Genomic DNA, 27,985 nt, shown 5'->3' on the forward strand with positions numbered 1-27,985 from the left:
GAGCATTAGAAGATCAGTGAGGCAGGAGCAGAATGAGTTTTAGGGAGAAAGGTAGATGAGTTTTGAGAGATATTGGCAAGACCAGATCATACATTACTTGGGTTTTCACCATTTGAGAAATGAGACATTGGAGGATTGCTCTTCTAAGTCTTAAGTTTTAATATAGTCATTCAAGCTATGTTAAAAATAGACTTACGGGAAGGATAAGTGAAGAGTGACTAAACTATTTAGGAAGCTATTATTATGGTGGAGAGATGATGATGTTTCAATGTGACAGAAGCTTGGTGGTGACACAGGTCACTGATGCTTTTATGACAGAGGTCATAAAAGTGGTCAGAATTTGAAACTATTTGGAAGCTAAAACCCACAGCATTTGCAACAAACTGGATGTAAACAGTATGAGAGAAAAAGAATTCAAGGAAAACTACAAGATTTTTGACCTAACCAACTTAAGGATGGAGTTATCATTAGGTGACATGGAGAAGCCTAAGAAACCTTCATAATTGGAACAGATTGGGTAGCAATGAGATAAAGAATTCAATTTGAGACATATTAAGTTTGATATATCTGTTAGACATCCAAATGAGATTTCAGGTAGGCATCTGGGTATATAAGTATGCTGTTTAAGTGAGAGGTTTAGCATAAAGTTATAAATTAGAAAATTATTGTCATATAATATTTTAAAATATGAGACTCTATGTCACCTCCAAGAAAGTAAGTATAAAATAAAGAAGAAACAGTATGAAAATAACGCCCTGAAGCATTGTAACAGTAAGAAGTTGTGGAGAAGGCAGCCATCCAAAGGAGGCAGAATAAAAGCAATCATTGAGGTAAAAGGAAAACCAAAATAATGTCATGCCATGGAAAACAAAGGAATAAAGCCTATGGAAGAAAAAGGCCTAATGAGCTGTGTCAGATGCTACCAAGATGTCAAGTAAAATGAAGACTGAGAAGTGATCATTAGTTCTAGCTATATGGAGGTCGGATTGGTAACCTTGACAATAGCAGTTTTGATGTGATGGTAGGCCATCGGCATCAAAGTCTGTCAAGAATGAGATCCAGAGACAATAGGAAAAAAATTAATATAGACAACTCTTCCAAGAAATTTTTCTGCCAAGATAAGTGGAGATATCAACATAGTTTGAAGTCACAGATGCCATAAGTTTCTAATGGATTGGAGTGGGACAGGGGAGAAAGAAAGGAGTCCAGGATGGCCTGAAGATTTGGGATACAACATCTGTAAGAAAGCAATTGTCATTCCCTGGATAAGAATACTGCAGAAATCTATTCAAATAGTAATGTCTATTAATAATATGCCATTGAACGTATGAGTCTGAAATGTAGGGAAGAGGTTCATTAAAAATATTACAGTTATCAGCATAGAGGGTATCTAAAACCATGAGGCTGGATAAATCACCATGGAGTAAGAAAATGGAAAATCGTAGAGCCAAGTTGCACCAGGAAGACAAAAAGAAATCAGCAGTGGAGACTGAGAAGGCATAATCAGGTGGGAGAGAACCAGAAGTTTCGAAAAGTATTTCAAAGGATGATCAACTGTGTCAAAGGATGATGATAGTTCAAGTAAGATGAGTAACAGAGATCTGGCCTTAAGGTTTCAGTAACAGAGACCATTCATTGGTAATCTTGACAGAAGGCAGTATGATGGAAAACTGGAGGTAAGAGTCTGACTGGCATAGGTTCAAGAGAGAATGGAAGAAAAATAATTGCAGACAGTAAGTAATAGCACAAACAACTCTCAAAAGAATCAGAGAAACTGAGTGAAGGCTGGAAGGAGAGGAAATGTTGAGACCTTAGTTTTGTTTTTCAGAGAAAAACATCTGCATGCTTGTATGCTGATGGGAAACATCCATTAGAGATGTGGGAGAGAGAGGAAAAAAGGGCTGGTTCTTTTTCTCCGTGATATCTTAAGAGGTCCACCCCTTAATAAGGGTAAAATTTCTTAGTTTCTATTGGAGTAAAAAGTTGTAGATATGCCCAGAGAGGAGATTAAGTATACAGGGGATTTTGCTAATGACAGATCATAAATTCCAAGTGTCACAGTGGAAGAACTTCAAGAATGAGGAAGAGATATGAGCTGGGCAGAAGAGAAAAGTGGCAGAATTCTCTGGAGATTAGAATAAAAGGGATGAGCATGGTCCAGATGTCTGGAGTTACTTGAGATGACTTACATAAATATAAGTAAATTAAACAGTGATGTTAAGTCCTGGTGCTCTCAATGTAAGCATTAGTGATACAGTGTAGGCTCTGGGCTACAGAAGGCTGAGCATTATCTGGAAATCTCTTCTTCTCTTTTGTATGTTTGTCAAGCATAGCTTGACATTTCGCCAAGCTGTGGTCTGACAGTGGCCTTTCCCTCACCCACCTCTTAGACTCCAAGCGTACTGCTCAGTTGCCAGTTCAGCAAGAGGGGACACACTGTTTTTGTTTTTCCACGTCTTCCTGTCACTGCTTTAAGAAAACACAGCAGCTCTGCAGTGCTGTGAGATTTGTCGGGCAGCTCACGCTGCCTATGCTCTGAGCATTCACCTTTCACAGAGCTACTTATTTGGTAACATTCTTTTGGTACCTTTCAGAAGAGATTTTCATGGAAAATTCAAGACAATTTCATAGCACCTTGCAGCGGTAAAACAGAATTGAGTCCTCAAATCAAGACCCCAAACTCCCATCCCGGCTGTACTGCTATGCCTACAAAGAAATCCAAGACTGATATAAATCCAGAGGATCTTTGCATGCTGCAAGGGAGATTCTCCACATACTGCCTTTTCACTCCTGTAACAAATGTTTAGAAACATTTCCTAGACAGCAGAGATGAGTGAACAAGAAAAGCAGTCCAAAACGAAGCATGTATGCCATGTATAAACACTTCACCAATGGTAACTGTACTGACAAACAATGTTATGCCCTGACAAAAATTTAAATGTAGTACAAAAGTCACTCTAAGAAGAATTCAGTGTTTCTACTCAGATATCACAAACTGTGTTTTTTAAATTAAACAGATATATTGTTAATTTGCTGCTTGGAATTACCAAGTGACTAAACATGTTTGCCAGAACGGGGAGAGCAAACTGCTCAAGAAATTTCCTAGAAATGGAAAGAAAACTGTTTAAATTATAGTTCTAATTGGCCCCTTATCTGGGGCTGAGGGATTGGTGAAATAATTATTAGTGTACATAATGGCAAGTTTTGTGTAAAGATAAAATGGAAGAGTTTTAATTAACTCCAACAAACTTTGACATATGCAAGTGCTTACTCCCTGAAGATTGATTTTCATTTTACTAATGACATTGGAGGTGACACCATGACCACGTGTTGTGAGGAGATATGCTTTAGCCTGCTGATTCTGTCAGTAGCATTAATACTCTTGATTGCCATTTGTAGCATTTTTCCAGTCCTCCTAGTGACATGAAATTTCCTTCCTTTCTATAGTGCCAGAAATCATAACAGGGGACATGGAGTCAGCCATGGCTGTGGACCTAAATCCCTGGGTGGAATACGAATTTCGAGTGGTGGCCACCAACCCTATTGGGACAGGAGATCCAAGCACCCCATCTCGAATGATCCGCACAAATGAAGCAGGTAAACATTTGGAATAGTCAGATTGGATTTGGTATGCTTCTAATCGTCTTGAAACTAAGGTGAATTCACCATGATTGCTCCACTGCTTGCCTTAGCATAATTTGTCCTGATTCATCTACCTAAACATCATAAAATTATTTTCTTTAAAACAATTATTTCATTTTATTTGTTCTCAGAACTTTTTCTCCTTGTTTCCACAAATACAACCATCTAAATGCTTACATTTTCTCCCAATCCTTGCACTGATCTTCAGGTTACCATGAAACTGAAGCAGTTCATTTATTCTTCTCATAATATACTCATTCAATATAGCATACCCTTAAGATTCAGAATAAATCTGCTCCCCTTCTTTTTCTCCAGTGATACTTTACTTGAATTATAGTGTACTTCCTTAGAACTCTTTTATGTTACCCTTCACCACCAAACCCATATAAATTACACTTTGCAAAAAGTAAACATGGTCCTTCCTTGACCTACTGCCTTCTTGAAGTTTATATGTAAAATAAATACCAATCTGCTCCTTGACTTTAAAACATTACATTATTCTCATCTTTTAGAAAAAGCACATCTGATAAAATGTTTCTAATGACTGAGGAATTAACAGCTCTATTTGAATTTTAAGATATCTTGCTTATCACATGGAAGGAGCAGAAAAATAAAGAAATAAGGAATACAGAAATTTTCTGTGTAGATTTTTTATGACGTTGGACAAAGTCTCATTGAGGTCTATCTTTTATGTCCCCCTAATATTGTATATTAAGAAAGTGTCTGGTTACACATTTACTTAGGGGAACACAAACAAACATTAATAGTGTTGATAAGAACAATATGAAAACAATAGAAAGAGGAGGATCAGGGATAGGTACAGGGAGGAAAAAATAACAAATGCTAATGATTTATGCTCAATGATAATACATGAGTCTCAAATAAAAGTGCACTGAAAATGAAGATTTGTCATATAGGTTCACTGCCCTACACTGAAACCTAGAACAGTGTTTGGTACTGGTACTCAACATGTCATATTTGTAAAGGGAACATTTTTTTCCTTTATAGCCCCGTACGCACACCAGTACATAGGTCAGATACGCGTGTACATACAAGACGAAGAATTAACTGTGTCCATTGTGTATTACAGTTATAGAACCGAAACAAAAATATGACAAAATATGACTTTTGACCTCTAACAAATTGAACAGAGCTTATAATCATTAAAATAAACAATCAAAACAGCTGACTTTTTCTCTAAAACATATTATGGCTCTCTAGGAGGGAAGGAGAATGGAGGGAGGGAGGGAGGAAGTGAGGGAAAAGAAAGAAAACAAATCCCAAGATGGTCCACTAGACTCAGATAAATGGAACAGCTCCTACTGAGGGACCCAGAGGACTGGCGTGCTCCTAACAGATCTTCACAGGGAAGGCACTGAGAGTGGACAGAGGGAAGACACAGAGACTGGGCTGATTGGGGGAGAAAGTTGGGAACCCTATGCGGGGCTACAGCACACCCGGACTTATTTCTAGCCCCCAACAGCTCTGGGGGAATTGGTGAGTTGAACTGGTAAGGAGCAACCCACTCTTGCCACAGGCCTCTGAAACCGCAGCAGCAGGAGACCCCCTAGACCACCATGGACTCTCGACTTGGCAGGGAGAGCTGCATAGAGAAGTGGTAGGAGCTGCATGCCAGCTGATGTGGAGCACAGAGGGTTTGGTGCAAGAGCATCTGTAGTGAAGCATGGTCAGGGATGACCATCCCCCTAGGTCTGATTTGCTCCATAGGAGACTTTGGCCCTAGGGGAACTTTTTGTTTGTCCTAAACTCTGTAAGGCAATTTTGCCCATCAGATGGGGCCAGTCTGACCTGAGCAACACGTTAGTCTGCTGGCCTCTCCAAGGGCCTCAGTATGGCCACACCTGCATGCACAGCACCCTCGGGAGCCTTGGGAGGCCTCATCATAGCTTCTGCTCTGGCGGACCCTGACTGCAAGACAGAGAGCTCAAGCGGGGCGGCTCCTATGGCCACTCACCAGCCCGCACAGTCTTTCCCCACACTGCAGCCGCAGCGTCCCCCACATTCCTCCATGGGGCAACTCCCACATGAGTTTGCTGGGCGTGTCTGCTTAGGGGTAGGGGTGGGGGTTTGGGTTTGCTTTCCTTGCCCTGACAGCACCTGGTAGTGCAGTCTGCTACCCCTTCCCCTGCCAACGGCCATTGCAGACAGAGTTTTGGTAGGTTCAGGGCCAGCAAGCCCCACCCCAACAAGTACCCCACCCTTACGTTCAGAATGTGCAGAGAACAGCAGATCCTCTCCCACCCTGAGTGACCCTTCCGGCTTGCAGAGCAGAGAAGACACCCAGACCTGCACATGTCAGTGCCCCACCCCCAGCCAACACCACCTCCAGTGCAAGGAGGCACACGGTTATCATCAGGCACCCCACCACCACCACCACCCTCACCCCAGGCCCAACCCCCACTACATTGCCTCCGCCACTGTGGTGAATGTCCCCAGGGAGACAGGCACCCAGGAACCCGCTAGCACTCATAGAAAGATTCAGTATCGTTAAAATGAACATGCTACCCAAAGCAATGTATAGAGTTCATGGTATTTCTATTAAACTACCATTGACATTCTTCACTGAACTACCAAAACTATTTTAAAATTCATATGAATCAAAAAAGAGTCCAAATAGTGAAGGCAATTCTAAGCAAAAAAAAGAAAGCCAGAGGCAACATATTACCCAACTTCAAACTGTACTACAGGGCTACAGTAACGAAAACAGCATGGTACTGGTACTAAAACAGACATAGATGAGTGGAACAGACTAGAGAGTGCAGAAATATGGACTAACTCCTACAACCATGTGATCTTCGACAAACCTGACAAAAACAAGCACTGGGGAAAGGATTCCCTATTCAATAAATCATGCTGAGATAACTGGCTAGCCATATGCAGAAGATTGAAACTTGACCACTTCCTTTCACCATATACAAAAATTAACTCAAGATGGATTAAAGACTTAAATGTAAGGTACAAAACTATCAAAATCCAAGAAAAAACACCTAGGTAATACCATTCTGGTCATAGGAACGGGCAAAGATTTCATGATGAAGATGACAAAAGCAATTACAACAAAAACAAAAATTGACAAATGGGATCTAATTAAACTTAAGAGCTTCTGCACAGCAAAAGAAACTGTCAACAGAGTAAACAGATAACCCACAGAATATGAGAAAATTTTTGCAAACTCTGTATCTGATAAGGTCTAATATCCAGCATCTACAAGGAACTTAAAGAAATTTACAAGAAAAAACAAACAGCCCCATTAGAAAGTGCACAAAAGACACGAGTAGACACTTTTCAAAAGAAGACATACATGTGGCCAACAATCATATGAGAAAAAGCTCAACATCACTGATCATCAGAGAAATGCAAAATGCAATGATATTAAAACCACAAATAAGATACCATCTCATGCCAATCACAGTGGCTATTACTAAAAAGTCAAAATATAACATGCTGGCAAGGTTGCAGAGAAAAAGGAACACTTATACTCTGTTGGTGGGAGTATAAATTAGGTCAACCATTGTGGAAGAAAGTGTGACAACTCCTCAAAGACCTAAAAACAGAAATAACATTTGACCCGATATTCCCATTACTGGGTGTATGCTCAAAGGCTTAAATACCTGGGTGATGAAATTACCTGTACAACAAACCCCCATGTCATAAGTTTACCTGTGTAACAAACCTGCACATGTACCCCTGAACTTAAAAGTTTAATTTAAAAAAAAATTCCACATGATCAAATTATCACATTAAAATTAAATAACAATACAAAAGATGTTCAGTTTTTTCCATATAAAAATTAAACAACCAAAAAAAAAAAAGGTAAAATGGCTTAAATATGTTGGAAAAGATTCATCCACAGAAAATCCAACTTCTCCGCTTTTGTGATTTGCCTGTTATAAGTTGTTTTTTCTGCTACCTTTTCAATAGCATGAATTCTAAATTAAACATTAATTGCCTGGTTGGATTTTCATGCATCCATAAAACCAGCCTTGCTTTCATTGTGTACAGGTGTTCATTAATTAAGAGCATAACAGGTTAGTTGTTCTTCATTTTATGTACTCACTGTGCAGATACTGAAATGACTGCCAATAGTAGTACTTATGCTCACATATTTTCTAAAAAGCGCTGCCTTACTTTGCATATTGTTAATTGTGTTTAAACAAAGGCAAAGATTGCTGCCTAATTCAGAGGCTCTCTATAAATATTCATTTCAAAAATAAATAATCCATTTGGGATGAATAATCCTTTTCAACTTTTTATGGTATAAATCTCCTTGTGCTATAAAAAGCATTTTAGCAAAATCACTTTTACATTTCAAGCTAAAGTGTATTCAGATTCTACATTTTTTTTTTTTTTTTTTTTTTTTTTTTTTTGAGAAGGAGTCTCGCTGTGTCTCCCAGGCTGGAGTGCAGTGGCGTGATCTCGGCTCACTGCAAGCTCCGCCTCCCGGGTTCACGCCATTCTCCCGCCTCAGCCTCCCAAGTAGCTGAGACTACAGGCGCCCGCCACCACGCCCGGCTAGTTTTTTGTATTTTTAGTAGAGACGGGGTTTCACCATGTTAGCCAGGATAGTCTCGATCTAATGTCTATTTCTGCAGCTACCTCAATCATGTATTGCCTGTCTCTATTTTATCATGAGTTCTATATACATGACATACTTTAGTCCATTAAAATCTTATGGAAGAGAAGTACTATGAAAAATGCACGAAGTACTCTCCTTTGAAAGTGAGTTGAGGAAGATTTGTATTGCGTACTTTATGCTTCTTGTACTGTGGTACCACATACATAGGGCTAGAGCTACTAATGGTGTTGAACCAAGTGTTGAATTATGTGCCTGTTTTGTCAGGCAGCACAGATTTAAAGAGACACCAATATCTTGAGACATCCTCTCAAATGATGCACTCTGCCTCTATTAAGTACATATCTAGTATTTTAAAAGATAATGCTGTTCTAAAGGGCCAACTAAACTTTGAAAATAGAGCTGCTTGGGAGAGAAAAGGTCTCACATTAGGGATGTTGAATTGTAAGTGGTATGCCTCTTTAAGGTTCACTTATTTAATAGAATATTCTAAATTCCAAAGCAGTGTAGCAAATCATTTCTGCCATAGAATTGCTTCTTTTCTGCATACCAAAAAACAGAATTTTTCTTTACAATTTTTATAAAGAGTATATTTTGAATTGTCCAGTCATTGAGAAACACTCGATCAGGCATGGTGGCTCATGCCTGTAATCTTAGCACTTTGGGATGCTGAAGCATAGGGATCATCTGAGTCCAGGAATTCAAGACCAGCCCGGCCAACATGGCAAAAACCATCTCTGCTAAAAATACAAATATCAGCCAGGCATGGTGGCACAGGCCTGTAATTTTAGCTATTCGGATGACTGAGGCATGAGAACCCGGGAGGCAGAGGTTGCACTGAGCAGACATTGCACCACTGCACTCCAGCCTGGGTGACAGAGTGAGACTGTCTCTCAAAAAATAAACAAATAGGAAAGAAACACTCTTGGCAGTCAGCAAAGATGAGATAATTGGCTCAGTCCAATTTCTTAGTATTAGGATGTCAAAATAATAATACAACTATATATTTTTACTTTTATGCACGCATTTAATTTTTAATTTATGTGGGTACACAGTAGGTGTATATATTTTGGGGTTACATGAGATATTTTAATACAGGCATACAATGCTTAGTAATTACATCAGGATAAATAGGGTATTCATCCCCTCAAGCATCTATCCCTTGTGTTTCACACAATCCAATAATACACTTTTAGTCAGTTTAAAATGTACAATTAAATTATTTTTTACTACAGTCATCCTGTTATGCTAGCAAATACTAGGTCTTATTTATTCTTTTTAACTATTTTTTTATATCCATTAACCGTCTTCCCTTCCCCCCAACCCCCAACTACCAACTACACTTCCCAGCCTCTGGTAACCATCCTTCTACTCTCTATTTACATGAGTTTGATTGTTTTAATTTTTAGCTCATACCAATGAGTGAGAACATGTGATGTTTGTCTTTCTGTGCCTGGCTTATTTCACTTAACATGATGACCTCCAGATCCATCCATGTTGTTGCAAATAACAGAATTTCATTCTTTTGTAGAGCTCAATAATACTACATGTGTACAAGTACCACATTTTCTTTATCCATTCATCTGCTGATGGACATTTAAGTTGCTTCCAGATCTTGGCTATGGTGAATATTACTGTAATAAACATGGGAGTGCAGATATCACTTCAATAAACTAACTTCCTTTCTTTTGGGTATATACCTAGGAGTGGGATTGCTAGACCGTATGGTAGCTCTATTTTTAGTTTTTCTAAGGAACCTCCAAACTGTTCTCCATAGTGTTGTACTAATTTATATCCCCACCAACAGTGTATGAGGGCTCCCTTTTCTCTACATCCTCACTAGCATTTATTATTGCCTGTCTTTTGGATATAAGCCAAGTAAACTGGGGTGAAATATCTTATTGAAGTTTTGATTTGCATTCCCCTGATGATCAATGATGTTGAGCACATTTTCATATGCCTATTTGCCATTTATATGTCTTCTTTTGAGAAATATCTATTCAAATATTTTGCCCATTTTTTAAATTGGATTTTTAGATTTTTTCCTATATAGTTGTTTGACCTCTTTATATATTCTATTTATTAATCCTTTGGCAGATAGTTTGCAAATATTTTCTTCCATTCTGTGGGTTGTCTCTTCCCTTTGTTTACTGTTTTCTTTGCTGTGCAGAAGCTATTTAAATTATCCCATTTGTCTATTTTTGCTTTAGTTTCCTGTGCTTGTGGTATATTGCTGAAGAAGTCTTTGCCTACTCCATTGTCTTGGAGAGTTTTCCCAATGTTTTCCTGTAGTAGTTTCATATTTTGAGGTCTTCAAATATAGCAAGAGACAGGATCTAGTTTCATTTTTCTGCATATAGATATCCAATTTTCCCAGAACTATTTAGTGAACAAACTGTCCTTTCCTTGATGTATGTTCTGAGAACTTTTATGGAAAATAAGTTCACTGTAGATGTATGGATTTATGTTGGGGTCCTCTATTATGTTCCATTGGTCCATATGTCTGTTTTTATGCCAGTGCCATGCTGTTTTGATCACTGTAGCTCTTAAGTATAATTTGAAGTCTGGTAATGTGATTCCACCAGTTTTGTTCTTTTGGCTTAGGATAGTTTTGGCTATTCTAGCTCTTTTGTCATCTGATATAAACTTAAGCATTGGTTTTTCTATTTCTGTAAAAAATATCATTGTTATTTTGATAGGGATTACATTAAATCTCTAGATTGCTTTGGATAGTATGGACATTTTAGCAATATTGTTTCTTATAATTCATGAACATGGAATATCTATTATTTTGTGTCATTTTCAATTTATTGCATCAGTGTTTTATAGTTTTTGTTATAGAGATCTTTCACTTATTTGGTTAATTCCCAGGTGTTGTATTTTATTTGTAGCTATTGTAAATAAGATTAGTTTCTTGATTTCTTTTTCAGATTGTTCACAGTTTGCATATAAAAATGCTACTGATTTTTGTATGTTGATTTTGTATCCTGAAAATTTACTGAATTTGATCATCAGTTCTAATTGTTTTTGGATGGGGTCTTTAGATTTTCCTAAACATATGATTATATCATCTGCAAACAAGAAAAAGTTGATGTCTTCCTTTCCAATTTGGATGCCTTTTATTTCTTTCTCTTGTCTGATTGCTCTAGCTAGGACTTCCAGTACTATGCTGAAAAACAGTGGTGAAAGTGGGCATCCTTGTCATGTTCCAGATCTAGGAGGAAAAGCTTTCAGTCTTTCCCCATTTAATATAATACTAGCTTGAGTTCATCATATATGATTTTTATGATGTTGAGTTATATTCCTTCTGTACCCACTTTATTGAGAGTTTTTATCAGGAAGAGATATTAAATTTTATCAAATGCTTTTTCAGCATCACTTGAAATTATCATAGGTGTTTTGTCCTTCATTCTATTGATAATAATGTATCACATTGATTTATTTGTGTATGTTGAATTGGCCTTGCATCCCAGGGATAAATTCCACTTGGTCATGATGAATGAACTTTTTAATGTGTTGTTGAATTCAGTTTGCTAGTATTTTGTTGATAAATTTTGCATCAATACTTACCAGTGATACCAGTCTACAGTTTTTTTTCTTTCTCTTTCTTGATATGTCTTTGTCTATTTTTGGTACCAGGGTAATACTGGCCTCACAGAATGAATTTGGAAGTGTTCCCTCCTCCTCTATTTTTTTGAAATAGTTTTGAGTAGAATTGGTATTAGTTCTTTTTTGTATTTTTATTTTTATTTTTTCTTTATTATACTTTAAGTTCTAGGGTACATGTGTACAACGTGCAGGTTTGTTACATATGTATACTTGTGCCATGTTGGTGTGCTGCACCCATCAACTCATCAGCACCCATCAACTCGTCATTTACATCAGGTATAACTCCCAGTGCCATCCCTCCCCTCTCCCCCATCCCCATAATAGGCCCCAGTGTGTGTTGTTCCCCTTCCAGAGCAATGTTTGGTAGAATTCAGCAGTGAAGCCATTGAGTCTGAGGCTTTTTCTGGATGTCCATTTATTACAGCTTCAATCACACATTATTGATCTGCTTACATTTTGAATTTATTCATGGTTCAATCTTGATAGGTTGTATGTGTCTAGGAATTTGTCCATTTCTTCCAGATATTCCAATTTATTGACACATAGTTGCTCATAGTAGCTACTAATGATCCTTTGAATTTCTGCAGTGTCAGATATAATGTCTCCTTTTCATGTGCGATTTTGATTATCTGTGTACTCTCTTTTTTTCTTAGTCTGGCTAAAGATTTGTTCATTTTAACTTAAGAAAAAAACCTTTTTTTTCTATTGATCTTTTGTATTGTTTTCTTCATTTCAATTTCATTTATTTCTGCTCTGATCTTTATTATATTTTTCTTCTACTAATTTTGGGTTTGGTTTACTCTTGCTTTTCTAGCTCCTTAGGATCCATCATTAGGCTGTTGATTTGAAGTTTTTCTTTTTCTTTTTTTTTTTTTAATGATGTAGGCACTTATAGCTATGAACTTTCCTCTTAGTATTGCTTTTGCTGTATCCCACAGGTATGCTGTGATTCCATTATCTTTTGTCTCAAGAAATTTTTCAATTCCCTTCTTAATTTCTTCATTGACCCATGGGTCATTCGGGAGCATGTTTTTGTGACCTAACATACGGTCTATCCTTGAGAATAATCTATGTGCTGACGAAAAGAATGTGTATTCTTCAGCCGTTGGATAAAATGTTTTGTAAATATTTATTAGGTCAGTTTGTTCCATAGTATAGATTAAATCCAATCTTTCTTTGTTGATTTTCTGTCTGGAAGGTCTATCTAGTGCTGAAAGTTAGGTATTAAAGTCTCCAGCTATTGTTGCAGCGAGGCGTATCTCTCTTTCCTTACCTCTCATATTTCCTGTATATATCTGGGTACTCAAGCATTGAGTGCATATGTATTTCAAATTGTTATATCCTCTTGCTGAATTCACCCCTTTATCTTTATATGGTGAATTTCTTTATGTCTTCTTATAGTTTTTGTCTTGAAATTTATTTTTTTCTGATATGAATATAGCTACTACTGCTCTTTTGTGATTTCCACTGGCATGAAATATGTTTTTCTATCACTGTATTTTCAATCTATGAGTGTCTTTATAGGTGAATTGTGTTGCTTATAGGAAACAGGTTGTTGTGTATTATTTTTTTTAACCATTCAGCCACTCTGTCTTTTGAGTAGAGAGATTAGTCCATTTACGTGCAGTGTTATTATTGATAAGTAAGGACTTACTCCTGCCATTTTATTATTTGTTTTCTGGTTGTTTTGTGGTCTATTCTTCCTTCTTTCCTTTCTTCCTGTCTTCCTGTTAGTGAAGGTGTTTTTCTCTAATGATATGGTGTAATTTTCTTTTCATTTTTTGTGTATCCCTCAAGTTTTTGCTCTGAGGTTACCATGAGGTTTGCAAATACTAGCTTATAACCCATGATTTTAAGCCAATAACAACTTATCACTGTTTGCAAACAAAAAAAAACAAGTAAAAAGAAAACTAGTAAAAAATCTACACCTTAACTTTAATTACCTCCTTTTTAACCTTCTGCTGTTTCTATCTTATTGTACTGTCTATGTCTTTGAATATTGTTGTAGTTATTATTTTATGTTAATTCATCATTTAGTCTTTCTACTTAGAATAAGAGTAGTTTATACATCACAGTTACAGTGTTACAATGTTCTGTTTTCCTTGTACTTGCTATTACCAATGAGTTTTTTACATTCAGGCGATTATTTATTGCTCATTAATGTCCTTTTGTTTCTGATTGAAGCATTCTCTTTAGCACTTCTTGTAGGACAGGTCTGGTGTTGATGAAATCCCTCAGTTTTTCTTTGTCTGAGAAGCCTTTATTTCTCCTCATGTTTGAAGGATATTTTCACCAGATATATTACTCTATGGTAAAAGAGTAATTTTTTTTTTCATTGGCACTTTAAATATGTCATACCGCTCTCTCCTGGCCTGTAAAGTTTCCACTGAAAGTCTGCTGCCAGACATATTGGAGCTCCTTTTTATGTTATTTGTTTTTTCTCTTACTGTTTTTAGGATTCTTTCGTTATCCTTGAGCTTTGGGAGTTTGATTATTAAATGCCTTGAGGCATTGTTCTTTAGGTTGAATCTGCTTGGTGTTCTATAACCTTCTTCTACTTAAATATTAATATTTTTCTCTAGGTTTGGGAAGTTCTCTGATATTACCTGTTTGAATAAACTTTATACCCGTATCTCTTTCTACCTTATCTTTAAGGGTAAAACTCTTAGATTTGCCCTTTTGTGGCTGTTTTCTAAATCTTGTAGGTGTGCTTCATTATTCTTTTTTCTTTTGTCTAGTATGACTATGTATTTTCAAACAGTCTATCTCAAAGTTTACTAATTCTTTCTTCTGGTAGATCAATTCTACTATTAAAAGACTCATGCTTTCTCCAGTATGTCAGTTGCATTTTTCAGCTGCAGAGCTTCTGCTGGATTCTCTTTATTATTTCAATCTCTTTGTTAAATTTATCTGGTATAAATCTGAATTCCTTCTTGGCATTCTACTGATTTTTTTTTTTTTTTTTTTTTTACTTTCCTCATAACACCTATTTTGATTTATCTGTCAGAAAGGTCACATATCTCTCTTTCTCCAAGATTGGTCCCCGGTGCCATATTTGGTTCATTTGCTGAAGTCATGTTTTCCTGGATGGTCTTGATACTTGTACATGTTTATCTGTGTCTGGCCATTGAAGAGTTAGGCATTTATTGTAGTTTTCGCAAGCTGGGCTTGTTTGTAACCTGCCTTTCTTGGGCAGGCTTTTCCAGGTACTTGAAAGGACTTGCATATGGTTATCTAGCTGTATCTGCTTTAGGGGACACCCCAAGCCCAGTAATGTGGTAGTTTTTTGAGACTAGTAGAGGTACTGCCTTGATAGACTTGAACAAGATCTGAAAGAATTCTCTGGATTACCAGGCAGAGACTCTTGTTCTCTTTCCTTACTTTCTCCCAAACAAATGGAGTCTCTTTGTTCTGAGCCACCTGGAGCTGGGGATGAAGTGACATAAGTACCCTGGAGGCCACCACCCCTGGAACTGTGCTGGGTCAGACCTGAAGCCAGCACAGCACTCGGTCTCACCTATGGCCTGCTATAACCACTCCTGAAAGTCACTCGCTGGTGACTGCCTATGTTTGCTCAAGGCCCTAGAGCTCTAAAACTAGCATGTAGCAAAGTGAGCCAGGCCAGCGTCCTTCCTTTCAGGCTGGTGAGATCCCCTAGGGCCTAGGCGGATCCAGAGGTGCCATCCAGGAGCCAGGGACTAGAGTCAAAATCCTTAGAAGTCTACTTGGTGTTCTGTTGTACTGCAGCTGAGTTGATACTGAAACCACAAGACACAGTCCTTCCCATTCTTCCCTCTCCTTTCCAAAGGTAGAAGAGCCTCACCACACGGTTACTGCCACCAAAAGCCCATGGGTCGTACTGCCAGTCTACTGCCAGTGTTCCCTTTAGGCCCAAGGTCTCTTAAGTTAGCTTTTGGTGAATGTTGCCTGGTCTAGAACTCACCCTTCAGGGCAGTGGGCTCCCTTCTGTCCTTGGGCAGGTCCAGAAATGCTGTCAAAGAGCCAACTCCTGGGATCAGGGACCCCAAGAGCCCTCTTAGTTCTCTACACCTCTGTGGCTGAGCTGGTACCTAAGGTTCGAGACAAACTCTCCTTTACTTTTTATAGCAGATGATTAATCCTGCCAAGACTGTGTCTTTCTCTTCAAGGTGGTGGTTTCCTTTCTTGCCCAGGATGTGTCTAGAAATTTCATACAGGAGCTAGGGTCTGAAAAGAGGACTTCACAACCATGACCAGTGCCCTATACTCCTGTGGCTGAGCTGGTATCCAAGAAGCAAGAAAAAGTTCTCCCCACTCTTCCTCCTCCTCTCCTAAAGTGGGAGGAAGGTATCTCTTATGGATCTTCAAGCTATGCAGCCTGGACCAAGGAAAGGGATGGCATCAACACTCCCCCAGCACTCCACCCCAGCTGATATTTTAGAGATCACATGTTTTCCAAGTCCACTAGCTCTGAGCCCAGTTCAACACGGACTTGCCTAGGAGTTGCAGTCCTTGTGGCCTAGACTACCTTTCAAGTTTATTTAGGGCCCCAGAGCACTCGAGTCTGAGGTGGTGAGGCTTTCAGGAACTCAAGTTCTGACCACTGCGATGGGAGATTTCCCTCTGGCTAGGACTAGTTTAAATATTCCCTCTGGGCCAGGCACTGTGGCTCACAACTGTAATCCTACCACTTTGGGAGGCCGAGGTGGGTGGATCACCTGTGTTCAGAAGTCAAGACCAGCCTGACCAACATGGTGAAACCTCATCTCTACTAAAAATACAAAAATTAGCCGGGCGTGGTAGCGGGTGCCTGTAATCCCAGCTACTTGGGAGGCTGAGGCCCAAGAATCACTTGAACCCAGGAGGCAGAGATTGCAGTGAGCCAAGATCACACCATTGCACTCCACCCTGGGCAACAGAGCGAGACTCTGTCTCACCAAAAAAATAAAAAATTTAAATAAATGAATAAATAAATAAATAAATTCCCTCTGTGGGTGGGTGTCAGCTGAGTTTGGTCTGGTTTTGCTTTCTTCTATAACCAGGCAACACTGAATTTAATGTCTCACAATTGCTGCACTCTCCCTCTCCCAAGCAAACAGATTTTCTCTTCTGTGTTGCGGGGCCACTGCTGGGGGATGGAGGAATGGTGGTCTCAGTGATTCAAGACTGTTTTTCCTACCTCTTCAGTGAATCTTTCAGCAATTTGAAGTTTAAACCTGATACTGTGAGTGCTCACCTGATTTTTGGTTCTTACCAAAGTACTTTTTATGTGTAGCAGCGTCCTTGCCAAGGGGACAATCAGTGGAGCCTTCTATTCTGCCAACTTGCTCTGCCTCCATCTCCTATATTTAAGTGCAATTTTCTTACAAGTTTTAGTTAGAAATTAGATAGATTGATAAATAAAGATAGACAGCCCTTGTTTGATTTTTGAAATGTGTTAACATCATCAAACCAATATATAAATTTGGGATAATATAATGGAAATAGTTTTATTTAAAAAGATGACACTCAGGAGAAAAAAATCACATGTGGGGAAATGAATCTGAAATATACACGGTGGGTGAAATGGAAAAATATATAAAGTAAATACAGCATTGTCAATTTTGTCATATAATTGAATTTTAATATTCTATAAGTTACATGTTCCTAACACTGCTGAAAGATAAATGAAGGCCGGGCGCAGTGGCTCACGCCTGTAATCCCAGCACTTTGCGAGGGTGAGGCGGGCAGATCACGAGGTTAGGAGATTGAGACCATCTTGGCTAACACGGTGAAACCCTGTCTCTACTAAAAAATACAAAAAATTAGCCGGGCGTGGTGGTGGGCACCTGTAGTCCCAGCTACTCGGGAGGCTGAGGCAGGAGAATGGCGTAAACCCGGGAAGCAGAGCTTGCAGTGAGCCAAGATCATGCCTCTGTGCTCCAGCCTGGGCCACAGAGCCAGACTCTGTCTCAAAAAATAAAAAAATTTAAAAAAAGATAAATGAAAGGGAGAAAAGATACAGTTAACTATGTACCTTGTCATTCAGAAAGGTCTGATCTTCTCTATAGTATAAAATTTCTATTATCTTCAAAACTATTGGTATACATCTCAATATTTGCAGTTTATTTCAAATTTTAATGAATTATATATACACACATGAATGAATATACATATAGGCTTATGTGTGTATGTATTTTTTAAAGAAAAAAAATGCACCTATCATAAAAGGTTGGAGTTTTTATCTAGATTAATGTTCTACTGTGCCACTTAAAAGCAGGGTGGACATAGGCAAGAAGCATGTCATTTAAGGCTTAAATTTCTCACTCATAAAATGGGGATACCACAACCTACTCCTTTTGACCATTGTATTAAATAAGATTTTTAAATGCATATAAAGAGCTTTGCACAGTGCCTGGCACATAAATGCTCAATATTACTGGAAGCTATTTTATTATATCACCTCCATTGTTAATTTAAATGAGTTATCAATTTATTAGATGGAAATTTACAAACTAGTAATCATGAAAAAGTATATTTTTTCATATTGAGAAAATATTTTCAGAGTTAAATGCATGTTTGTTGATATAGTAAGAACCCTACAGTCTCTTGGCTTGCAGCTCTGCAGTCAACTTCCCAAGATACCCTCACTGTGAGAAGTGTCTGCTGCAGACAGCCAACGTTCTATCATGCCCTATCATCCAGCCCACTAGAACAACAGGAGAGTCAAGAGAACGTTTTAGCATATGGAACACACTACAGAGCATGCATGTCTTCTAAATCATCCTTGCAAACCTCTAGCTGGCCTTCCTATGATGCTTTTTCATTCTTCCTATCTAATTAGTACTGTCTGTAAGGAGGTTTTATATTTCTCAACATTTAGCCATTTTCTTTGGTTCTTGTAGCATAGACAAGGCAAAAGGAGTAGAGAAAAAGAAGTGTTGAATGAAAGGCTATGGTTACACATTTTTTCACACATTCAAATTGTTTTGCTTTCTAGTTATTTTTTTTTCTTACACTGTATTCTATCCCTTCATTCTCTTCTGACTCAAATGGAAAATTACACATATATTTCTGGCCACAAAAGGAAAAATATTTTTTCTACATTTGAAAATGCAAATGCCAGTAAATGGCCATAGAGGTTAAAAAAAAAAAAAAAAAGGTTTTCTTCTTCTCCCACCATTGCTCTCCACTATGCTTAAAGTGATCCCAAACCTCAGCTTCAAATAAATCCTAAGCACTTTTATGTACTAGAGCAGTCGCATTTTCGAGTATTTAAAAATTCCAGTTTAATTTTATTAGAAAAATTAAATCTCACATCCAATTCTATGTTCTCCCATTCCTTCCCAGCACAGACCTGACCCAATAGCTATGATCTGTCCTTTCTTTCTTCCTTTCACTTTATTTCCTACCTTCCAGCTGTGCTCTGGCACTTTCCAGGTCAGATAAGAAGGAGAAAAACTTCCACTTAGATGGTGCAATTTGTGGTTCTCACATGGGTGTTAAATGTTCTACGTGATGGCCTTTATCCACATGCTACTGCTTTCTCCTGTGGGGTGCATTGGGTTCTTTGAAGACATCTTGCCCCCTAGCAGTCAGCCTTATTGGGTGTGGTCCTAACAACCCTATTCAAACCTAGCCTCATGACCACTTGGTTCACAGTAACCATTTCACATTCCCAGCCTGCCAAAATCTAGAATTAAACGATATTCTCAGGAACTATTTTGGCCTCTTCTCCTGAGTTTCCTCAAGTCGATCAGTATGAAATTGAGGTATTCTAGAAAACTCTGAAGCTCAATAGCATCCATACAAGGCATGATCAGTAAGCATCTGAACTTCTCTATAGTGGTTGTCTTGCTCCTCTCCTTATTTACCTTGATGAAGAAATAATATCCCCACTTCTCTATTGACAGCTGGGGTTGGAAGGAGATGCTATAGCAAATCCACCTTCTAAACTGACAACCTTGTTTTAAGACAGCATTACTTGCGCATGTATGTATATGAGTTGGAGGCAAGCAATGAGAAAGAGTCATAAAATTGGTTTCCCTAATTCGTAGCAAGACCCGTTTTCTTCAGCCATTCTCACTTTAGCATCTGAGACTACATGTGACTCATTCCAAGTTCAGAAAACAGTCGTTTAACTTCCTCTTACAATTTCTTAAGTTGTATACTACCTTCTGACTCCTACAAAGGATCCTGCTCTGTTGACATTTGTATTTTCACAGTTCTTGTCCATGACGGTGACTTAACAAAATTCCCTTGAGTTCAAAAGTTATGGAAGAGACACAAAGGAATATTATTATAAGATGGGCTGGATTAGTTTTATCTGGGGGTATGTGAATTAGCTTTGTATATATTTCTGCTTGCCTTTTCTTTCTCCCCTTTTTAGCAACAAATCTGATACAAAGATTAGTTTACCTATTCTTTGCTTTTAGTTCCTTGTGAATTCATATAAACAAAGAGAATATGAGTTGAGATAAATACCATTCATTTTATACACTCACCTCCTATCTTCTTGACTATTGCTATTTATAAGGAGGTTTATAAATCAGAAAATTCTTACATTTCCTGAAATATCCTAGGAATCTCTTTCACAAATTCAAATAGCTATTTTGCCTAGATTTGCAGATTGAAACAAGCTATGGCAAAACTGAAAGCATAATTCCTTTGGTACTACCAAAACAATATTATTGGAATATCCAAGAAGGATATTCTGTTTCAAGATTATGTGTGCATAGACTCATGCTGAACTTTCAGCAATTCTCATAGAAGACTTCACCACTTTCTCTTTTTTGAATCTAAACATATAATAGTATTAAATAATATTTATTGATTATAGTTCCGGGTACCATGATGAATAATCATGAAAATAACCTTAAGAAGCAGGTATAATTAGTGTCTCCATGAGACAATGGAAATACAGGTTAAAAAATATTTTTAGTCAAGCAATTAGAGTGGTAGAACTAGGATTCAAGCCTAGATCTTTCTCACTCGCACTTCTCACTCCCACAAGAAAACCTTCACCATTTGTACATACCACTTTATCTACCCTAATAAGAATAAAAGCATTATTTAAACTGTTTAGGAAGTACCACTGGTTTTTTCAGGGGGTGGGGGTGGGGTGGTGGGCAAGGGGAACTCCTTCAATTTAACTCTTTCTGTAAACTAAGCCTGAGTTAGAATCAATAATGGAAATATTCCTGTGCTACATACTGCAATTTGAGTAGAAAAAAAAATATTTTTTAAATGTTCCTCTTGACTTCTACCTTTGCTATATAAACTCCCTCTCTTCCCTCTTTTCATTCTTTGGCACCTTTCTTTCCAAACCAATTGCCAGATAACCATTAAGCTCCAAAAACATGGCCTGTCCCAGGTCTCGAATAAAGCTATATTTTTCAATGAGTGGGGTAAGCGCTTACTGTAAAGTGGAAATTTTTCAGGGAAAAAACGATTGGTGAATGATTTCATTATGTTTTATTATAGTTAAGTGCTAATTAAAGTGTGTTATTAGTGTGACTCAGTTTGTTCAACCTACTGAGAGGTTCTTTGATATTCTGGCGTGGTTCAACTAAGGTAGTACACTATATTTTATTCATTCTGTGTTTCCAAGAATGTTTTCAATGTTTAAGAGGAAAAGAGACATGAGTTTGTATTTCAACATGCCAGGTAAGACTTAAAACAGCTAGGCATCTGTAGCTTGTGGACAAAGTATCAATTACATTATCTGCTTATGGAGCAGCTTTGCTCAGAAAGAAATTCAGAAGAATCAGACTTAAACCTGCTAACCATATGTATAAACTTGATTCTCTAAGCTAATATGCTCATGACATTTATCAGTAGTTGACTGAGGAAAAAGAGTCTAGCTGCTTAATCCTGTATTCAAATTTTATTAATTATATTTAAAATATATTTGGTCTTAAGGTAAACAAGTATTTCTCTGGACTCAGTGAAAGCATTTATTAGATATTTGATTATATTAATTTTGTGCTTCTAGCAAGAATGATAGAACTTTTACACCATAAGGGTTCCGAAAGATTAAGTCAAATCCCTTCAGATCACGAATATGTTGTTTTATAAAGGGATATAATTAAAACCAGCGGACTCCATCAGTGCAGAGATAATAACTGTGTGCCACCAACTTGAATAGAAAATGAGTGTACATGGGTTTCACTGATTAACTGCATGTAATTAGGAAATTTAAGCCAATTGGAATTAGAGCACCCAATTCAAATCTTGTGCCCACGACAACAAAACACTGCCTGAGATGAAGCTATTACAGCCTAAAGTTTTCCATTAGTGAATCCAATTATATCTAGTAAACTTTTTTTAAAATTTGAGTAGCTGTTACTTATACACATATGCTATTGAAACACGGTGAGCCATAATGCCTCTTTTGTCAGTTATTGTTCATTAAAATTGGAGGTAGGGTAAGACAAGGATGATCTTATTTCTTTACATTAAGTTTAAGATGGGCTATCTTGTCTTGAAAATAAATTAGAGGCAGTAAGGAAACCTCAAGGATCTGATTTTCAAGTGATAAAAATGTTTTTAAAACTTAGATCATTAGTTGAAAATTGAAATCACAGAGTACTTTCAAAAAATTAATTAAATTGAAGTGAATGAAATCATAGAAAGCCTTCTTTTGCTTTCTTAGTTTCTCAAAATGAAAATTTTCCCCAAAATGTTCACTTTTTATTTTTTACTCACAAAGTTAAAACTTTGAAAAATCTAAATTGGTAAATTGTTTTTTAAAAATGAAAAAGTATCAATGGACGTGAAACAATCCGACAAAAGCTTCAACAGTTTTGATTTCAAATAGTTACTTTGTTTTATTCTATTCATATCTTTTAAATAGGCTTCTAGATGTTCACTAGAGCGCCTAGAGCCTACTGTAAAACTGTAATCTAGAGTTTCTGAGCATCATTTTTTTGTTTTTAGATGATGTTTTAGGGTTGAACAAAGTAGAAAAGAATCTTCAATGCCTACTCTTTCCACAGAAACCTATAATCTTAGGAATGATGTCCTCAAAGAAGAGGATTCAAAGCCCTAAATTTAGAGTACAAATTTAGTTCAATTTAATGGACGAAGTACTGGGTCTGGTATACATTACCCATGATGTTATTTAAATGTGAGTTTTCAGAGATAAATGTGAAGAGTGTATGTGTGTGTTTATGTGTGTGTATACATTTTTTAAAAAACAATACTACTAAGAGAAGCAGTAATGGCATGATATCAATAAATCATTAATATCTTGTATCCACTATTTATTTTACTGTGCTTTGATGGTCACAATATTCAGAAGTCTGAGATTAGCCAAAAAGGGAATATTTGAAAATTTGGATCCCTGTCCTTTTACATATACAGTTAACCCAGCTCCATTCTTGTGTGTCTTACCTATAACATTGACCAGAAAATAAATTTAGACTAATCCTACATAACAGTGGTTTTTCAGACATGGTGATAAGGCATACTGACATGTTACAGTTTGTTACATGTGGCCACAACTATGACTACTAATACATAACTCAATAAGTGATTTGTTTGCTGTTCATATAAATTAGGTCGTATTTACAGATATTGCTCTAATTGCATCATTTTTCTCAGTTGAATTCCATGTGATTTCTTGGAAGAGAGAAAAAAGGGTATCCAATTCCATGCAATTCTGAGGGAATCCATGAGATGAACTCCTCACATGAATAATCCTCAGTATGTATGTAACAGTGAAAGAATAAAGATTGGTAACTGCTGCTGCATAATCCTATATTGGCAGCAGCTGCATGAGCCTGAGCAAGAGAATTGTGTTCACGGAGAAAAGTGCCAAAGGATACTGAAATGTAGACCCTGACAAATAAAGGTTATTTATTTCAGTTGAGCCAATTATATATTCACAGGTTTGCTCACCCTCTTTTCTGGCCCAAGGAGAATTTGGTTGTTTTTTTTTTTCCTTCCCAGGAGTATATAAATTCCACTTCAGTTTTTCTGGTGTATAAAAGGCTGTGCGAATATCTACCAGTAATTAATAGCCTTTTATTCCAAGTAAGTAACAGATAGGAGTGAATTTATTGTTTATGAGTATATCAATATCGTTTAAAAACGATATGCTGGAATAGAAAGGCAATGCTGAAGTGTAAAATTGCTAATGCAGGCTCATAGCCTGGAAAATGATTTCTTTTAATAGTTTTCTTCATTTAAAAGTTCGTCATTTGAAAATGTTCCCTTTCAACTGCAGATTTTGTGGTTTGGTGCATTGAAGGGGAAATTTATTCCTTTGACACATTTATTCTTTTAATAGTTATTCATTTGAAAAAGTTTCACTGGTTGCCCATAACTTTTGCAGTTTGCAGAGATATTCATTCTTGACAGATTTTTTTAAATGTTTATTCATTTAAGTAGGTTCTCACTACACGGAATTGTTGCTAAGGTTTAAAAAAAAAAAAATACTGGAGCTTCCTGGGGGTTCTGGTAAGGCAGTAATGCTAATCTTGACCTGTGGATTTTTCAGTGGCTCTGCAAGCCCCGGGATAACAAAAAAGAGTCATATCATTAGCAAAGAGGAGAAAAGTGAGCAATTGTATGGACAAAATTTACCTAATCATTATTAGATGTTCTTGGCTATAGTGTTAATTATTAATTTAGAAATCGCTACCACAGAGCATTTTCTTTTTTTTTTTTTTTTCTTTTTTTTTTTTTTTATTATTATACTTTAAGTTGTAGGGTACATGTGCATAACGTGCAGGTTTGTTACATATGTATACTTGTGCCATGTTGGTGTGCTGCACCCATCAACTCGTCATTTACATCAGGTATAACTCCCAATGCAATCCCTACCCCCGCCCCCCTCCCCATGATAGGCCCCGGTGTGTGATGTTCCCCTTCCTGAGTCCAAGTGATCTCATTGTTCAGTTCCCACCTATGAGTGAGAACATGCGGTGTTTGGTTTTCTGTTCTTGTGATAGTTTGCTAAGAATGATGGTTTCCAGCTGCATCCATGTCCCTACAAAGGACACAAACTCATCCTTTTTGATGGCTGCATAGTATTCCATGGTGTATATGTGCCACATTTTCTTAATCCAATCTGTCACTGATGGACATTTGGGTTGATTCCAAGTCTTTGCTATTGTGAATAGTGCTGCAATAAACATACGTGTGCATGTGTCTTTGTAGCAGCATAATTTATAATCCTTTGGGTATATACCCTTTAAGAGGTGTGGTACAATAAGTGGTCATGAAAAAAAAAAGCATATCAAAATCTGCCACATAGATTTGAAAGCAGGGTGTTTCTGTCACCAATATTTTGTTTTAATCTTTAATATGACCATCTGACTTCAAACAAACTTTTGACTTATTTCGGGATTTTATCCAACTTAGGTTGGGAGTTGGGAGTATTCTCCTCACTCTCCACCCATTTTTATCCACAGTTCCGAAGACAGCGCCCACCAATGTAAGTGGAAGAAGTGGAAGAAGGCATGAGTTAGTCATTGCCTGGGAGGTAAGAAAACACATGTGTCACAAAGCACTTCAGGTGTTTGTTTGGCTTAGTGTGAGATTTAATTGTTTTATGATTAAGCAGTTCACCTGATTCATTTAGAGGCTAAAACCGGTGGAAGGAAGGAATTAACCACTGCTGAATAAATGCCACATTACCCAGGCTATCTCATGTAACCCATACAACAGTCTTATTAGTTGGGATGATTTTCTTCATTTTACAAATCATGAAACTGAGGCGTTGTTACATACTTTCCCTAGTAAACAGAATTGTGACTTTGATTACAAAATGTGTGTTACGTTGTCTATCTCATCGTATGGCTTCCAAAGTATCATTTGTCAAAGAAAAACAGTGGAGATGAAGGGGGAGGGGGTGTGAAGAGTACATTTATTCTCCATGAAGCCACCTTCCTTTTTTAATGTTAAATAACCTTATTATTAAATATAACTATGTAGCTCATAGGAATCTGTCTTAGAATATACAGAAATGGAAATGTCTGTTACAGCAAATAGAGCAACTCCTTTACAATCTCTAAGAACAATAAGAAGGTGTACAGAGATATCTTTTCCCAGTAAGAATTATTCCATGAGCACGTCACCTGTCCTATTTTTTTTTTGTCCTTTCCCCCTTTTCTTCAATAAAACTTCATACATTGTTTTTGATGTCTATAAAGGTATTAACTTTCCAATAGCTGACCTTCGCTGAGACGAAATTTCTCTACATGGAACTGCCTTTCCATGTAAGCTTTCATATAATGGGCTTTGTCTCTCTTCCACCACTTAATACATGGCTTTTCTTCATAACAAAATTCAAGGGAAAAAATCTACTTAGCAAATATTTATTGCGTATCTGCTGTGTGTGAAGCACTGTGCTGGACAGTGGCTGGCAACTTTTCCACATTGACTGGTCAATCACAATTATTCTTTTCTATGGTGTGCAGTTGAAGCCCATGTAACAATTTAAATCTACACTATATAGCACAAGAAGCTTCTTGAATACCATAGTCCAATTTTTTCATGTCAGCAACCATAAAAGCAATTGCAAAGCACACTAGAAAAAAAGGTTTTAACATTACTATATCTTACTTTTGTGGTCTAAAGGGCTCTGCAGAGCATTACCAATGACAAGATATTCCCAGCCACCAGACCATAGGACAGTTTTCCCCAACATGTTAATCCAAATATCTTCATTTCATATACATGACTAATTGGAACAAATTTGTTTCACTTCAAAAGTTTTCAATTCTCTTGAGATTTTTGTACATTTCAACTGATACAATTTTTCTTCTTTTACCTTTAAAGCTTTTTAACTTTCAAAGAAGTGCCAAAGTGATTGTACTATTTTGGCTTCCAATGTAGTATAAAGATTTGAGATTCTCCTTTCTCTAGTTATCTATACGTGTTTTAAAATTAAGAATTGGGAGAAAGTGGATTTTTAATCAATCATTTTGATGATAATTAATTACATTTTTCTTCTTTAGCCAGTATCTGAAGAGTTTCAGAATGGGGAAGGCTTTGGCTATATTGTGGCTTTCAGACCCAATGGAACACGTGGCTGGAAGGAAAAAATGGTGACATCCTCTGAAGCTTCCAAATTCATTTATCGAGATGAAAGTGTCCCTCCTCTTACTCCCTTTGAAGTGAAAGTTGGCGTTTATAACAATAAAGGAGATGGGCCTTTTAGTCAAATTGTGGTCATCTGTTCAGCTGAAGGAGGTCAGATTTTTATTCCTATTATTTTTATTTAATATTTTATTTTGTTATACAAATAATCAGATATTGTTGTACATATGAGAAAATACAAATAAGGCAAAAGAAATTCATAATCTCACTAAACTTTTCAAATATATATTTTCCAACCTTTTTTAATTTTTTAAATTAAAAGTTGATTATTCCACGTATGTTTATGTTTTTCACACCCTGACAATATATGGCAAACATATATCCACGTAAACAACAATATTGGTAATCCCTGCAGTATATCCCTTTCTCTGGGTGGACATTAAGCCAATCATCTTTGATTTGAAATTTAGATACTTTTATATTTTTTCAATATATATGTAAAGTAGATTTAAATAAATGCTTCATTTATGTGACAAATAAATATTTCTAACCCTATGCATAAAGCACTGTACTAATAAAGAAGTTTCAGACAGGTCTTTTTCTTGGAAGCTTTTCAAACACACCATGAAATCCTATGACAATCTTATGAATAGACATTATTGTCTCCATTATGTAGAAAGAGAAATTGACTTTCAGAAAAGTTACAGAACGTGCTAAAGGTTACACTGCTTGTAGCTGAGAATTAAATCCAGGTTTGTCTAACCACTAACTCCTTGATTTTTGTATAACATGCTGCCTTTACAGGCATGACCATCTTTAAATCACAAGATAGAACTCATAGGTAAGCAGTACCAAGTAGACAATGTACCTATTTTCAGATGCGTAAACTGAAAAATGGTTATGCTTAATACATGGTAGAGCTACAGTGGAAACGCAGCTTCCTACATCAAAGATCCTGAGTTATTTTAAGTTTTAACAAAAAAATTCAATTTTCTGGGTGAGAAAAGTATAATAATAGATTTAGCTTCTTAAAGTTAGCAGGTTTTCTTCTTAGTCCTTCTTCTATTCAAATGTAGGATTTCAACTGACCTTACAAATGGGGGAAAAAATGAGAAAAGGAAAAAACAGACTTAT

General features: G+C 37.0%; 1 protein-coding gene across 1 annotated transcript in view; it reads left to right on the forward strand.

The window, feature by feature from the left end:
- CNTN5 (contactin 5) overlaps positions 1–27,985 on the forward strand; it is a 1,035,741-nt gene that overhangs the window by 950,308 nt on the left and 57,448 nt on the right. The window contains exons 17-19 of the mRNA XM_077964911.1: positions 3,448–3,597; positions 25,222–25,292; positions 26,770–27,004. Of these exons, the coding sequence (XP_077821037.1) occupies positions 3,448–3,597; positions 25,222–25,292; positions 26,770–27,004 (456 nt within the window). The remainder of the gene's footprint in view (positions 1–3,447; positions 3,598–25,221; positions 25,293–26,769; positions 27,005–27,985) is intronic.

Source organism: Macaca mulatta, chromosome 14, assembly GCF_049350105.2.
Source record: "Macaca mulatta isolate MMU2019108-1 chromosome 14, T2T-MMU8v2.0, whole genome shotgun sequence".
NCBI lineage: Eukaryota > Metazoa > Chordata > Mammalia > Primates > Cercopithecidae > Macaca > Macaca mulatta.